General features: G+C 41.6%; 1 protein-coding gene across 1 annotated transcript in view; it reads left to right on the top strand.

Annotated features, from left to right (window-relative positions):
* Nucleotides 1–13,378, top strand: part of pcdh19 (protocadherin 19) — a 177,186-nt gene extending 163,808 nt beyond the window's left edge. Inside the window, exon 4 of the mRNA XM_069893431.1 lies at nt 9,146–13,378. Coding sequence (XP_069749532.1) covers nt 9,146–9,741 — 596 coding nt within the window. The 3' untranslated portion in view covers nt 9,742–13,378. The remainder of the gene's footprint in view (nt 1–9,145) is intronic.
* The last annotated feature ends 3,726 nt before the right edge of the window (nt 13,379–17,104 follow it).

Genomic DNA, 17,104 nt, shown 5'->3' with positions numbered 1-17,104 from the left:
TCCACAGATTTACCAGCCTCTGGCTGAAGAAATTCCAGTGAATTTCAGTTCTATGCAGACACCCTTCAGTGCTGAAGTTGTGCACTCACGTCCAAGATTCTCCCACCATGAGAAACAACCTTTCTACATTTACTCTGACAATTCCTTTCAGCATTCAAAATGTTTCAATGAGATCCCACCTCATTCTCCAAATTCCAATGAGTAGCTGTCAAACACTCCTCATATGATAACCCTTTCATTCCCAGAATCATCCCTATGAACCTCCTCTGAACCCTCTCCAACTTCAGCATATTTTTTCTTAAACGAGGAGCCCAAAACTGCTCACAATACTCCATAAAGTCTCTTCATTGCCTTATAAAGCCTCAACATCACAACCCTGCTCTTATATTTTATTCCTCTTGAAATGAATGCCAGCATTGCATTTACCTTCTTCGTCACTGGCTTCAACATACAAGTTTACCTTCAGGCCATTCTGCATGAGGACTCCAGGTCCCTTTTCATCTGGGAATTTTCAGTTTTCTCCCCATTTATAAAATAGTCTGTTTGATTCTTTTTTTCTACCAAAGTGCTTGACCATACACTTTCTGGCATTGTATTTAATTTGCCAACTCTCTCTACCCATTCTCTAATCACTCAAAGTGCTTCTGCACGACCTGCTCCTCCACCCACCTTCATCCATCATCCAAATGATTATTTTTCATCTCAATTTAAGGATATGTTTAGAAGGTTGATTGTGGATCTGTATCTCTCTATTTATGCAGCATCAGTAGAAATCTACAGTACAGTATAAGCTCTTGGGTCCTTGATGTTGTTCCAACCCATATATTCCTTTAAAAAAGTACTAAACCCCCACTCCTTAGCCCTCTATTTTTTTTCTTCCATCCATGTGCCAGTCTAAGAATTTCTTAAATGCTTTTAATGTTTTATTATCAGTCAATTATTGCCATTGAAAATCAATAACTGAAACAGTATATTCATCATTCTTTTCATCTCTATATGACTAATCAAAAAAAAACAGGTTACTTAGCAATGGGAATGGATGCAATGACTCACTTTTTAATGAACAATAAAATGTAGAGTAAAACTGGAGTCTAATACTGAGGTTCCTTTGGTGGACGAGACACTCTGAAGCACAGAGGTACATGGGCAAATGTAATGGCAAATAGTGCCGAATGCAGCTTATTGGCCGAGAAGTGCATAGCACTGCTATCCAACAACCTCATGCCACATACTTGGCCAATAGACTCCAACTCCAGGAGCCTTCCTCTAGTATGTTTCCTTTAAACACTCTGCTAATGCATCTCTTTCCTATCCTGCCCAATACCCATACATGGAAATCTCAACCCCCCCATTCCAGATACCAGGATGGAAAATCTCTTTCCAACCACAGCTCATGAGTCTCACATATTAGTCTTCATCAACCACCAATTTCCTGATGCTAACACCCCAAACTCCAATAGTCTCCTCAAATTACTGGTTTCAAAGCCACTGACCCACCAGAGGTTTATTGACCCAAATTCCTGGTCTGCTCTCCCTTATTTTAAACTTACAAATTCAAGTTCAAATTTATTGTCATATGATTGTCTTTCTTTGGCTTGGCTTCGCGGACGAAGATTTATGGAGGGGGTAAAAAGTCCACGTCAGCTGCAGGCTCGTTTGTGGCTGACCAGTCCGATGCGGGACAGGCAGACACGATTGCAGCGGTTGCAAGGGAAAATTGGTTGGTTGGGGTTGGGAGTTGGGTTTTTCCTCCTTTGCCTTTTGTCAGTGAGGTGGGCTCTGCGGTCTTCTTCAAAGGAGGCTGCTGCCCGCCAAACTGTGAGGCGCCAAGATGCACGGTTTGAGGCGTTATCAGCCCACTGGCGGTGGTCAATGTGGCAGGCACCAAGAGATTTCTTTAGGCAGTCCTTGTACCTTTTCTTTGGTGCACCTCTGTCACGGTGGCCAGTGGAGAGCTCGCCATATAATACGATCTTGGGAAGGCGATGGTCCTCCATTCTGGAGACGTGACCCATCCAGCGCAGCTGGATCTTCAGCAGCGTGGACTCGATGCTGTCGACCTCTGCCATCTCGAGTACCTCGACGTTAGGGGTGTGAGCGCTCCAATGGATGTTGAGGATGGAGCGGAGACAACGCTGGTGGAAGCGTTCTAGGAGCCGTAGGTGGTGCCGGTAGAGGACCCATGATTCGGAGCCGAACAGGAGTGTGGGTATGACAACGGCTCTGTATACGCTTATCTTTGTGAGGTTTTTCAGTTGGTTGTTTTTCCAGACTCTTTTGTGTAGTCTTCCAAAGGCGCTATTTGCCTTGGCGAGTCTGTTGTCTATCTCATTGTCGATCCTTGCATCTGATGAAATGGTGCAGCCGAGATAGGTAAACTGGTTGACCGTTTTGAGTTTTGTGTGCCCGATGGAGATGTGGGGGGGCTGGTAGTCATGGTGGGGAGCTGGCTGATGGAGGACCTCAGTTTTCTTCAGGCTGACTTCCAGGCCAAACATTTTGGCAGTTTCCGCAAAGCAGGACGTCAAGCGCTGAAGAGCTGGCTCTGAATGGGCAACTAAAGCGGCATCATCTGCAAAGAGTAGTTCACGGACAAGTTTCTCTTGTGTCTTGGTGTGAGCTTGCAGGCGCCTCAGATTGAAGAGACTGCCATCCGTGCGGTACCGGATGTAAACAGCGTCTTCATTGTTGGGGTCTTCAAGACCAAACAGCATTCTCTGATCCTTGGTGTAAAAACACATCCAGACAAGCAATACATATGCATATAAATATATAAAATATAAATAAGTGATGCTTCATTAAATAATTACGCCTTGGTGGATTTCTATGAGCAGTTCTCGTCCTTGTTATTCTGGCTATAATACTCCTGGGTCTCTTTCCCATCAGGAGTAACTGAAAGATGCCATGTGCAGGGTTGGTAGGGGTCTTCAATTATTTTCCGAACCCAGGGAGAACCCAGTCATCTTCTCTGCCGCTGTTATGGTCCTGTAGATTGACCTCTGATCCAATGCTCTACAACAACCATACCACACTGTGCAACCAGCCAGGACACTATATCGAGCTCCTATAGAATGTTAACAGGATGATGATTGGTAGCCTTGCCCGCCTCAGTCTTCTCAGGAAGTGCAGTCGCTTTTGTCCTTTCCTGACAAGTGAGAAGCTGTTGAGTTGTCCACAATAGATCACTTTTTAAGTGGACTCCTAGGATCTTGGTGCTGTCTATTTTCTCCATTACCATGCTATTAATGTGTAGTAGATGTGGTCATTCCTGGTCCTCCTGAAGTCTACAATCATACCCTTTGTCTTTTCCACCTTGAGACTTAGGTTGTTATTCTTGCACCATAGTACAAGATTTTCTACCTCTTCTCTATGGTGCAACTTATCGTTGTTGCTGATGAAGCCAACTATTTAATGACACTGTTAGTGCTGGATCTGGCTATGCAATCGTAGTTCACTAGCATGAACAGGAGTGGGCTGTGTACAGAGCCCTGAGGTGTGTCAGTGTTCAGCATGACGATCCTCAACGATTTGCTGCCAACCCGGACAGTCTATGGTCTTTCCTTTAGGAAGTCCAGGATCCAGTTGGTGAGTCCAAGCAAAGACACCTTCTCCACCAGCCTCTGAGGAATGATTGTATTAAACACTGAGCTGAAATCAGTGAACAGCAGCCTGGCGTATGAGGCGTCATTTTTTTTTAGGTGGATCAGGACGAAGTGGAGGGATAACGCCATGACATCAATACTGGAATGGTTCTCTGTAGGTGAATTGAAATGAGTCCAATCCCCAATCCCCCGCAACTCCTACCACAAAAACCCCACAAACTCTGCAGATTGAACTACACCCCTCCAATCTTGACCTGATCATTTCCCACCAATCCCAGATTGATGCCTACCATTCCAATTCAAATCTTCTAATCCTCTACTGCCTCCTACATTTCCAATAGCTGACCTTGCCCTCCTACCATATCCATCCATTTCCAGGATGTTAATTGTCCTTCCAAATTCCTGAATAACAATCAGAAGGTCTTTGACTCCACCCCAAACTCTATGAGTACCTCTTGGCTTCTGTTCATTGTAATCCCTTACCTTACTCATTGAACCTTGAACCCCACCTCAGGGTTACATTTCCTTAAATTTCCATGTATTCACTCTACTACAACCATTTCCTCTGCTTGCTGTGGAGTGGTTGGGGGGGGGGGGTGCAGGGGGCATGGTGGGGGTGAAGTGCCAGTGGTGAAGAGATGTCACTGGAGAAAATCTGACAACAAAATCATGCCAAGTTTTAACACAGTCATAATTTCTCATTCTTTCAGCTACTGAGAGGCATGTTGTTCTGTCTTAATCAAGCACTGACAGATTACGCATTTTGAATCATTTAACTTGGCACTACTCAGTTCAAACTACATCATATGTCCATTCTTACTGACCAGTTGTATTTCGAAAGGATGTAAATCGGACGTATATTAGCTTGGCATGTAGTCCCCACGCTATCAGTCCCCACACTGCCCCACGATCTCCTGAAAGTCCACTGTAAGTCCCCAGACTGATCCCATTGTCCCAAAAGCCCATCATCCCCCACACTGATCCCACTGCCCTGCGCTTTCCGGACAGCCTGCTGTACCTGTACAGCATTCTTTTATGCTGAGAACTGAGAGAGAGATACTGTGTTGTGCATTATGAATGGCTCCATGTAATGGTGGTGCCATTCAGACCCCTGCAGGCTACTGTGGAGCAGGTAGATAGGACTGTTAAGATGGTGTATACCCAGAAATGTGCACAGAACTGGTACTGCTAACTTTTTGATGCATAACATTGAAAGAAGAGTACCAGCTATGGAAGACATACATTGCACGGCAGCAAGACAGCTGGAACAAAAACACTGGTTACCAAGAGGAGAGGAAGTTTCTGGTCCAAAATTTACACAATGTATTATCGAAGTCCTGGTGCCAGAGATGAAGGCCAGGAGAGACGTTCTCATCTATGGTGGCAGGGTACCTGACTGGGCATCCAAAAGGAGAGATGAGCAAGAGGTGGCCTCAGCCACACAAGAGTCCCCAATCAAATCAAGTAAAACAGAAATAAATTTAAAACTTGCACATTGATCTGCAGACCATCTGAAACAACTGTAAGTTGCTTCGTTATTGGATCAGTGATTAGTTTTTGATGTCCTCCTATCAGTGCAGGTGTACCTGCAATGCAACATGGTTAATTAAGTGTCATCTGAGCCCTTCCACTTGGTTATTGATGCCTTCTGTTGTTGGTATCCATTAGAAAATAGAGATGGTCATTTGATTTGATTTAGGGCCTATCGCATGTTCCTTATGAAAGCTGTCTCTGTTAGAAAGTCTCTTATAGCCTATGTAGATTTTGCTTAACTCACTGGCTGAACTGGTACATCTTGTTGGTAGATTTCTTCTTCCTGCAGCTCTACTGGCCTCAGTTTCCTGCATTCCCTGCTGTTCCTCTTGCAGGACTGCTATTTGTTGCAGTTGGATTGATGGAACAGATGTTCAACACTACTTTGATGTCTCCTCATCTACTATATACCATAGGCATTGGAATTCCATTGATGGTATTCTAGCAGCATTTTCCACAATGATTCCAGTACTTGTGAGGCCTACGCTGCATCAGCACCTAGGTGAATAACCAGTGTGAATAACCTGAAAATTAATGGGTTCTTAAAATGAAACACAACCATCTGAATGATGATGGAATGGAATCCTTTCCTGATAAATGGAAAGGTCTGGGTTATTAGAGGAACATTTTTGGGCATGATTCAGTTATTGGCTGCCTGCATTTATGGTAAACCCAATACGCAAGCAACCCTTTCAGAGACTGAAGAAGATAAATCTACCTCTCTGTAAGGTATAAGGAACAAATTGGGTGATTTGCAGTGGCAAACTGGTTAGATCATGAGGCAAAAAAATTGTGAGGCAACATGACATTGATCTTCACAGAAAGAACAATCCAGGGCTCGGAACATTGCTGGAAACCCTTCTGACCTTTTTCCTGGGCTGACAATTCCAAAGGAGGAAAGTTTAGGGGAGATGACAGAGGTAAGTTTTTACTCAGAGAATAGTATGTGCCTAGAATGCATTGCTGGGGGTGGTGATGGAGGCTGGTATATCAGGGGGATTCAAAAGACTCAAGCAGGCATGTGGGTATAAGAAAAATAGAAGGTTATAGGAGTGATGTGTAAAAATAGATTGTTGTGGAATAGGTTTACACAGGTTGGCACAACATTGTGGGCTGAAGGGCCTGTATTGTGCTGTAATGTTCTGTGCACTCTGTCTGTTATTGATCCAAGAGGTGCAGATATGATATGGTATCAATGAAGAAACTCAGGGATGTAGGCTCCGCACGTATTCCATAGCAATGTCTCAAGTAACGGAATGCAGCCAGCAGTAAAACCACTGAGGTATTGCATGCAAATAAAAGCACAAGGCTGGAGACACTCAGCAGGTCAAACAGTGTCCTTTATGTAGCAAAGATAAAGATTCAGACCAATGTTTTGGGCTTGAGCCCTTCATCAAGGCATGAGCAAAATGTGGACAGGCACCCAAAAAGAAATGGTGCGGGGGAGGGGCAGGAGGAGGAGCATGGTACCAAAAGCTGGAGGTAATAGGTGGATAGGGAGGGGGGAGCACACCTGCAAACAGGGGTTGGCTCTATGAATGGAGAGAGAAAGGGGTGGAGAGCTGGAGGAAAGAAGGGAAAGGGAAGGGAGGGAGAACGGAGAGTGGCCTCGGTGCCATGTTGTTGGTGAGTGCCCAGATGGAAAATTCACTCTCCTACTGGACTCACTGGACCTGTTCCCTACTGGATCGCTCTCTCTATGGCCACAATGTCGGACCACTCATTGTCAGGAGAGGGGAGTCTAAACCTGGAGGGGCATATGAGGGGAATATTTAACAGATCTAATGGTGTCCTTTTTCACACAGAAGATAGTGGGTGTATAGAACAAATAGCAATTCATACATACAGCTGCTCTTCATCGACTACAGCTTGGCCTTGAGTACCATTATTCCCTCAGTGGTGGTTAAGAACCTAGAAACTCTAGTCTCTCTACCCAACTCTGCAACTGGATCCTTGACTTTCTCATTGGAAGACCACAGTCAGTACAAATTGGAAGCCAGTCTCCTCTTCACTGATTATCAACATAGCCCACTGCTCTACTTGTTATACACCCAAGATGGTGGCCAGGCACAATTCCAATGCTATCTATGTTTGCCGATGACACCACAGTTGTCGGCAGAATCACAAAGGCAATGAGGAGGAGTACAGCTCGTTTAATTGTGGAACAACAACAACCTTGCACTCAATGTCAGCAAAACCAAGGAGATGATTGTGGACTTCAGGAGGAAGTCAGGGAACACGACCCAGTCAAAAGACCCCCACCACCTAGGCCACACCCTCTTCACTCTGCTACCATCGGGAAAAATGTACTGGAGCCTAAAGAAAAGCACTCGGTGGCACAAGGACAGCTTCTTCCCCGCTGTCGTCAGATTCCTGAATAATCAATGAACTAAAGACACTGCCTTACTTTTTGTGCACTAGTATTTTTATTTTTTTTATATATAGTAAGGTTGTAAGATGGTTATAATATGAATGTTTGCTCTATGATGCTGCAGCAAAAATACCGAATTTCATGATTTGTTCATGTCAATAAAATTCTAATTCAAGATGTCAAAGGCAGTGGCAGAGTTGGGTGCAGCGGTAATGTTCAAAAGATATTGAGACAGGAACATGGATTGGAAAGGTTTAGAGGGATACAGGCTGAATGAAGGCAGTGGGGTGCGCTTGCGTACGCAGTTTGGTTGACTTGGACAAGTTGGGCCAAAGCTATGACCTGGAACATCTTACAACATGACAGGGTGGGCTTGATGGGCCGAGTGGCCTGCTCCTGTTCCAAATTCATATCTTGATATGGTTGCAAGCTGGCATGATTTGCTCCAAGTTAACATGATTTTATTTCACCATTTGTGCACAAAATGGGAGTTTATTGGTCTAATTTTTCAGCTGTTACATTTAAATTGCCCTAATAAGATAGCTATAATCTGTTGGCAATCGTCTTTGTTGGAGAAACATGCTCATTATTTCTTATTTTGAGTTGTTATATTTAAAACATGGAATGCAAGGAGGAGTTAAATCCCAGCCTGAGAAAGATTTGCCGATTTAATTGGTCACATTGCAAGACAAACCTCAGTCAGTTTGATTCTTGCAAAACCTAGGTCCTGTGAACGCCAGAACTCTGTCACTAATTAGTGTAAGTGGAAGGTGGGTTTTATTTCCTTTCCTTGAACAACATTGAAGATCTTTCCATCAGTAGCCAACTTTATCTGAAATCATTTGTCTCTTCAAACTAACCAAACCTGATGAAAAGCTAGCCTCTGTCTCTAGTCTCTCTGCTACCATCGAGAAAGCCTGAAGACAAGCTCTCAGCACCACAAGGAAGCTTCTTCCCACTGAATAATAAACCAAAGACACTGCTTTACTTTTTGCGCACTTTTTTTAATTTATTGCTGTAAGGTGGTTTATAGAAATGTTTGCACAATGATATTGCCACAAAACATCAAATTTTGTGATTTGTTCATGACAATAAATTCTGATTCTGATATAGGCCTCATTATACTGAAGATGATGTTCTTTGACATGTGCATCTTTTTTTTTTTTTTCTTTTTTTTTTTTTTTTTTGACATGTGCATCTTTGAAATTATTTAGCTTCCTGTCTCCACTAATTATTCGTGAAATGAATAGTTCGCTTGATGCATCAACACACTTGTCTGAAGGCGTTACGGTATCATCACATACACCTATACACGAGCTACATAGATCAATCAAGTGTTCTGACTTGCAGATCCCAGCTAAATCAAGAGATCACCTGAAAGATCTTAATCAGTGAGTAAATAAATAATTGGGATCCTTGGAAATTATGATGATATCACTAGCACCACTAGGTTCTCCACTTTATGTGGACACGATCATCAAAATTTAAAACTGCAAAGCATGGGTCATTGTACTTCAGTAGAAGTGCATTACAAAAGAGGGGCATTGGGAGTTAGCAATACACTAAACCAACAATACACTAAGATCAATGTGCTGACCTTTTTGGTAATAATGTTTTATTATCTTCTCTCCACCTTTAGATCAGAATGAAGGTTTTACCTGTATGGAAGAATGCCGGATCTTAGGCCACTCAGACAGGTGCTGGATGCCAAGAGTTGCTGCATCAAGCCGTGCCAAGTCACCTGACCGTGGGAGAAATGTAATTGCACTGTCCATTGAGGCCACCAATGGGAACTCTGAACCCTATGAGAATGGCTGTTCAAAGAGAACTTTTGCAACTTTTGGAAAAGACCCGAGAGATCGCGCAGCTGAGAATGATAAAACAGATTTGAAAGGAAAGAGGACATTTGATCTACCTGTCTGCAGCCCAAAATTGAATGGCTCTGTCTCCAGCAGTCAGGAAACAAGCAACGGTATTGACATTTCAAGTCCTGCCAGCACACCTGTGCATCTAAGCAGCCCTTCTTCTAACCGGCCTCCTGTCACATATTCTGTGATGCACTGCCCAGTCACACATGACCTCAACCAGCCTGCCAATCAGGCCTCCTCACATCCATCTGAGCCAGGATCCCAGGAGGCAGACTTACAGCACATTCGAGACGCCAGCCACCTTGTGCATAATTGCCGAGAGAAAAGCTTGGCGGGAGTTAAACGAATACAAGACATTGTGCTGTGATCAATGGGTACTGCCCTCAATACAAATAAATATTAGCACCGTGACAGTTTGTAATTTGCCTTCGTTTGGTTTTGTGTATGGCTGTATTTAACTGCTTTTTCCCAAGTGTACTTTCTTACATTAAATTTTATGATAAGAAAATGATTTTTTTTTTGTTCTATAAGCTTAGTGGACAGAGGGACAATTCTCAGCAGGGAGCTCCCATGTAGTTCTAAAAACCACATTAGTCCAAATGTGTTCAATTTGGATCAATTTGTATTCATCCAAGTTTGCAGAATCAATTGGGCTGCGATTGTTATCAAAAAAGGCGATAGCAGCTTCAGACATTGCAAAGGAAACAAAAAAATGAAGCAGTCCTCAAGCTGATAGCTCAAAGATCAAGAAAGCAAATGCAATTCCAGTTTACCTGCCTTCGGTCTATGTACAAACTGTTGGGAGCTTGAGTCCCATAAGAGAGGCACAATGGTAAGAATTATAATGATGTTGCATTATTTTCCTCATTAAGTAGATACTCTCCTATAGTCCAGCTATGGTGCACATCACATAAGCACAGGGGAAATGCTTGAACCACCCCACACCAATGAATCCCTCTCAAAACCTTAGCCACAACCCAAATGTGAGATGAACTGTTCTGTAACAGAACGATATCTCTTCTAATTAGAGGGAAACTCACTAACCAGCAGTGTAAGGTATATTTGTGGAATCGGCTGCAAAATCCAGAAACAGTATGTCCCATGAACTATCGACAAATAACTACCTTGCAACACTGCTAGCCATAGGTTATATGAATAATTCAAGGTAAAATTTGAGAAATAACAGCATTTTCACTTCATCTATAGAATAATAAAAGGTTTAATATTAGGTATTCTCGCAGACAGACTCTCCAAATCCTGTGAACTACCCTGCCCAATCACTTGGAGGATGTGCCATTGTGCATGTTTCAAACCCAAACATACTTCATAAATTTAAAGCAAGAATGGAATATTAATGATGAAATAGTTATTGGAGTGGAAGTTATATTTTAAAGATGAACCATGTATTATTTAACCATGTATTAATTAACCAACACTCTTGTCGTCATGAAGTGATTATAACTTTGGGCAGAGGATCCTTCAGAAAACTCCCAATGCATTTCCAGGAAGTGGGTGTTAATTTGAATGTTTCTTCAATATTACTTCAGCTGAGGAAAAAGGATACACTGCCAGATATTACAGCTAACCCTGACCCTAATTCATTGGCGATCACATTTGTCGGCTCCATGTGCTTGTATCATGAAGGTTCAAGCAAGTGACAGTAAAATAAGGTTCTTTTATGAATTACCACCTTTGTTCAATCTGTTGTCCACCATCTGATCATGTGCAATGAGTTACACGGGGACAACTTGAGGTGCCTTTTCCTGGACAGGTATTTTGTGATAATGATCTAGCCAGATTTAGGATATAATTTACTTCAAATCAGGAGATAAAATTTGGCCTTTTGGTTATAACAGTGTCAGGATGTGTCTTTGCTTTATAAAAAGAGCGAGTTATAATCTGGGATGCATAATTGACAGGTTTGTGTTGGATTGGGGTGAAAGCAGTTAGAGGAAATGTGTAAATAAGGGATAATAAAACTAACAGCAGGCCATCTTTCATTTAGTGCCTCTTGTTAATGATAAAATTTCAGAAATAATCTGCAGTTTTTTCCTTTAATGCTGCTCACTGTTGAAGTCTCAACTGTCATCGTGTTAATATTTGTAAATTTGATCACATTTCTTTCAGGTGGCCACACGGCTCTAGTATGTTTAATTAAGATGTTCTGTAAGAGCAAGTTCCATAATTGTGATCAATTCTAATTCTGGAACATGTTCTAAGACTTGTGGCAGAAAAACATGCAAAAAAAAACCCAGAGACAAGAACCAGCTCCTGACCATCCTGCTGGTTACTGCTGTTCTTTGAAGCCCAAGCTCCCTGTAGAGATGGGCAGTCAAAAAATCAGGTGTGCACAAGAAAGTTCTTCAATTCAAAGGCAGGTCACACGGGTTCCTGGCAACCATCATCAGGATACTTCAAATACAGGTGGCCTCTAAAAACAAGCTGAGCAAGTCCGGCAACTGGTTGCAGTGGGAATAGTGGAAATTATTTCCATCACTCAAGGCTGATTGCCAGCAGAAATTAAATGGTGGTGGATGGAGGCTCTTAACTTAGGAAAAATAGAGCTGAACCAGCTCAGGCACAGAAAGCCTGCCAAGTGAAGAATCACAAATCAGCACAGACCAGAGTGGAGGGGAGGAATTGGCTGTGGTATGAATACCTGCCCTGATGATTCTATGAATGATACATCTTAATGGCCAATTGCAAAAGAATGATGGTGGAAAAATGGGAAGTGAGGAAGGAGAACCTGAATGTTCTAAGTGTTCTGCAATTCTACACTGTTTGCAAAACTCCTTATAAATACAATTCTTGAATATACTTTGTGATTCAACTTTTTTTTTAAACTTTGTTCTTTTATGCGCAATTTATAAACAGGCCCAAGTCCCTTGGTCTCCTGAGTCACTCCAATTTTTTGTCCTGTGTTCAATCTTTTTTTCATCTGTACAGTAAACCATTCTTAACAGTGTACAGCAGACACAAAATCATGCATTGTGCTGAACTTGCCTTTTAGACTTTTTAAAGACCTTTTAAACAAAGACGTGTTTGTATTATGAGTTGACGTGGGATTTTCCTATCATTTTAACAAAAGGGCCAACATCCTACTTTTGATAGTATTCTTTATGATATTAAAAATTCTGGAGGCACAGTATAGCTGGGAACGGGGAGGGGGCAGGAGCAAGAATGAATGGTGCAATTGCTGTTCCTTGTTAAACCTCTGAGAAGTATGGTAGCTTTATGTTGCATTGTTTGGGGAAGGGGGACTTTTAGTTTTCAAAGATGATAGTACTGCTTTTCTTGAGAAAATTGTTAATGGAGAAATGTTCTTGTGTTTGTGAATTATTGTAAACTCACCTGTAAGATCAAAGCTATATCCCTCCAAATCAAATTCAGTGTTATAGTTCAGTGTGGGAGCAAAAACTTGTCAGTGCTTTGCAAACCGATGAAAGGAAGCCCATTGCCTCGAAGGTTATACTTGGGTCACTTTTACCACACCCTCTCCAAACTCCACACCCTTCCCTCACCAGCATTGTATTGGTGGAATGTAGAGATAACTCTGTTCTGTAACGTGGTCGCTTGATGACTGGGGGAGAAAGAAGGCTATTTCTGCAAAGAATCTATTGTCAAGAGATTTATAAATGTCAAAGTTTCTTTAGTAGGGAAAGAGCTCAATTACAGAATGGAAAAGCATTCAGCATCATCTGAAGCAGACCAATGTGCTGTTTACACTGTAAACATAGAGAAAAATAACAATCTCTCATCTCAGTTCACATCTGATAACACTGGTCATTTGCCAAAAGAAAGCTCAATGGGAGCCGACACCAAGGACTGTTCCACCAGATTATCCTGTCAATTATTGTGTGAAATGATAAGATCATGCTGTATATGAATATATGTTATGTACATTTTCACAGTGATTGGTTCATTGTAAAATAAGAACCACATTTCTGTATATTTTATGAAAATATAAAGCAGCTTTATTAAATTATTATAATGTTTCAAATGTCTGTCAGTTTCACTGTTTCTGTGTTGATCTGTAAGTGTAGAACTTGACATGACAGAGGTATAAACCATTTTATCTTGGCAATCGTTTGTGTAGTCCTGAGCCAAAAAATGGTTTATATGTCGAGCAAATGGAAAACGTGGAGCTGTATTTTTGGGGAGTACTCTATTTGAATCTAAAGGAGGATTTGGAATCTGATGCAAATTTCACAAAGCCCACATTTTTCTTTCAAGTCTTCTATGCATCTGGCAGAATAAGACAAAGAATAAGAAACAGCAGTAGGTCAATCAATGCCCTTTATTCTTATTCTATCTAATATGATTGTACCTCATCTTTTAACACAGCATCACATTCCTGCATTAATAATAATCCCTCAATATGTAAAATCTATTGATCTTAGTCTTTGAACCTCCACAAGTCTGTTGGGTAAAGAACTCCAAAGATTCACCATGCTCTGGGTGAAGAAATACCTTCCCCATTTCTGCACTGAATACCTCTTCATTTTAAGACTGTGATCTCAGGTTCAAGATACCCATCCAGAAGAAATATTAATTCTACATCAATCTACAGAGCTTGTGGAAAAAAAAATGTATTTCTCAGTGAGATTCGCATGAACTCACTCACATGACAAGACCACTACTGTTGGAATCAATCCACTGAATGTTCACTGCAATTCCTCAATTGTGAGCACATCCTTCTTTAGGAAGGGACGTTAGACACGATATTCCAGGTGCCATCTTACCAGACCTCTGTAATTGGAAGGAAATATATCAACTTGAATCATGTTGCAGCAAAGGTTAACAGACCACTTCGTTTTCTAATTGCTCTAAGTTCTTCTGACCATGAACCATTCAAAAAACTAGGTAGCATTTTATTTTTACCATGAATGACCTCACATATTTATAACCTTACCACATCCTTTCCAATTTTCTAAATTGCCCCTCTTTCCCTGAATCCTCTGCATCTTGGACTCACATTGTCATCTAGCTTAGTGTTATTTGCATAGTGGATATACTACACCAAAGCTCCTCATCCAAAGCATTGACAGAGATTGTGAACAGCTCGGGACCTGAGTACCAATCTGTCTGGCACCACACAAGTCATGGTCTACCAATTCAAAGGTGACCTCCTCTCCATTGCTATGTAACTGACCTATTCCAAGCCAGTATATTTCCCTAATTCTATGATATACTCCAATTGTAGAGTATGGATAAAGACCCTTCAGCCCAACTTGCTTATGCCAACCAAAATGTCTCACCCACACTTATCACACAGCACCATAGTGAAGACCTTCTGAGTGCGTAAATACAGCTTATCTGCTTGTCCCTTATACTGCTAATTGCAATTTTAAACCACTAGACTTGTTTAATGCAGCAGTTTCAATGTCCTTGACTAGGTGAGCCAACTCTGATGAACCAGCCATTCTGATCACTAGTGAACCTTCCTTGTCATTTAATGGGCTGTGGGACTAATCTCTGGGAACCCAAAAAGTATTGTCCATGTAACTTATCACTGGATGTCAAAGCATGGGATGGTGAAACTGACATGTCAAAGCATGAAGAATGAATGCATTCTGTCATTGTGGACAGTTTGGCTTGGAATTCATCCATCAGTGCATTTGACAATTACATTTAGCCTGATGATGTGGCAACAAAGTGTAAAACTAATTAATGAATAGCCCTACCTAGAACCATAGAACACCATACCACAGTAACAGGCCCTTTGGCCCTTCTAGTCTGTGCTGAACTATTATTCTGCTGAGTCCCACTGACCTTCACCCAGTCCATATCCTTCCCATCCATGTACCTGTCCAATTCTTTTCTTAACTGTCAAAATTGAGCCTGCATTCGCCAGTTCAGCTGGCAGCTCTTACCACACACCCACAAATGTGTGTGTGAAGATGTTCCCCCAAATGTTCTTTTGAACTTTTCCCTTTTCACCCTTAATAAGTGTCTCTTAATTTTCATTCCTCCTAACCTCAGAGGAAAAAGCTCTTACGCTATCACTCTATCTTATTGCATTTACTCTATCTAGACCCATTCTAATTTTTTATATCTCTATCAAATCTCCCTTCACTCTTCTACGCTCCAGGGAATAAAGTCCAAATGTGTTTACCTTTCCTTGTAACGTAGTTCTTCAAGTATTGGGAAAATCCTTGTACATCTCTTCAACACTCTTTCAATCTTTTTTTTTATATGGAGTCAGTTGGGGTAGTCAAGTGCTCCAATTGTGGGATGTGGGAAGTCAGAGACAGCACAGCTGTTCCTGACGACTACCACTCTTTAACTCTTTCTGATGTTCTTCTTGCAGTTAGGTGACCAAAATGAAACACAATTCTCCAAATATGGCCTCACCAATTACTTCTACTACTTCACCATCATATCCCAACTCCTATACTCAATACTTTGATTTTTGAAGGCCAATCTTCCAATGTACCTTTCCAATCTCCCATCATTCCCTGCCTTGCATAGGACTTCTCTATCTCAGACCATTGCATGCCTCCACGGCACCCATCCCTACCCCTGTTACCTAGAACTGAAGATCACATGAAGGAAAGTGTGTTTGACACAGAAGGTTCTGACAATAGTCATGATGCCTTAAAACTTGGTTACTTCTGAATTTCTTAGCTAGGGTCCTGAAACAAAGTGGTTCGTGAGCACTAAGTATTTAACAGTTTAATTTTCAGGCCAGCATGGATGCTCAGAAACAGAGGACCTGCTTCATGACTCCAATGGCCTGTGTGGAGTTTGCAAGGTCTCCCTGTAAATTAACCCTAATATATAAATGAGTGGTAGAATCTGGAAGGAGTTGGTAAAAATGTAAGAACTATAAAATAGGTTTGGATAGGATTTGTGTAAATGGGTGGTTGATGACGAGCACTTGGTCGGCTGAAGGACCTGTTTCTGTGCTGAAACTCTGACAATTTCCAGACATTCCTCATCTTAATAGTAGCAGTAAATGTCACGTCAATTTTACAAGCATGTTATCTCCTGTAGATGTTATCATTTAGTCTGGAATAGAACTCTCACACACACACACACACACACACACACACACACACACACACACACACACACACACACACACACACACACACACACACACACACACACACACACACAGTGTGTATCTTTTTCTTTAGATTACATAGGTCATTGTTGACAAAATTATAATGAGATATAATTTAACATTCACTTCTGGGTAGTAGGTAGAAGATGTTGAAATACACCCAGAGGGTCATGGGGTTGGGAAGCCCTGTTGTTATTGTGGGAAATTGAAAAGATAGGGATGTTCATTCATTATTGCTGTTACACTTGTCTTGATGCCACTATAACGGACTAAATGTATTCTTCAAATATGTTGACAGCTTCTTCCAGTAAATCTGTTCCCACCCTGTAATCAGCCATTGTTCCTTGGATTTATAGTTTCCTAATGCCACTGAATAATGATCAATCATTTTCTCTCTCATGAGGTTTTGTTCATCAATATTTAACACTGACCCATTCCTACAGTTGTTCTCTCTCTCCTCTCTCTGAATTTATCTGTATTTGTTTCCTTTCTGTTTTGTTTAATGAAGTGCCCTACTGTGAACAGTGGGACACCTGAAGGCAAAATGATCCTTTGTCAGAACTGAGCATGCTCACTGAGAGACTCACTACAAAGCACTGACTATAAATACAATTCAAGATACTCAGAGTGATGCACTACTGCTCTGACACCAGAAGTATCA

Source organism: Narcine bancroftii, chromosome 8, assembly GCF_036971445.1.
Source record: "Narcine bancroftii isolate sNarBan1 chromosome 8, sNarBan1.hap1, whole genome shotgun sequence".
NCBI lineage: Eukaryota > Metazoa > Chordata > Chondrichthyes > Torpediniformes > Narcinidae > Narcine > Narcine bancroftii.
This window is presented reverse-complemented; position numbering and strand designations above follow the sequence as displayed.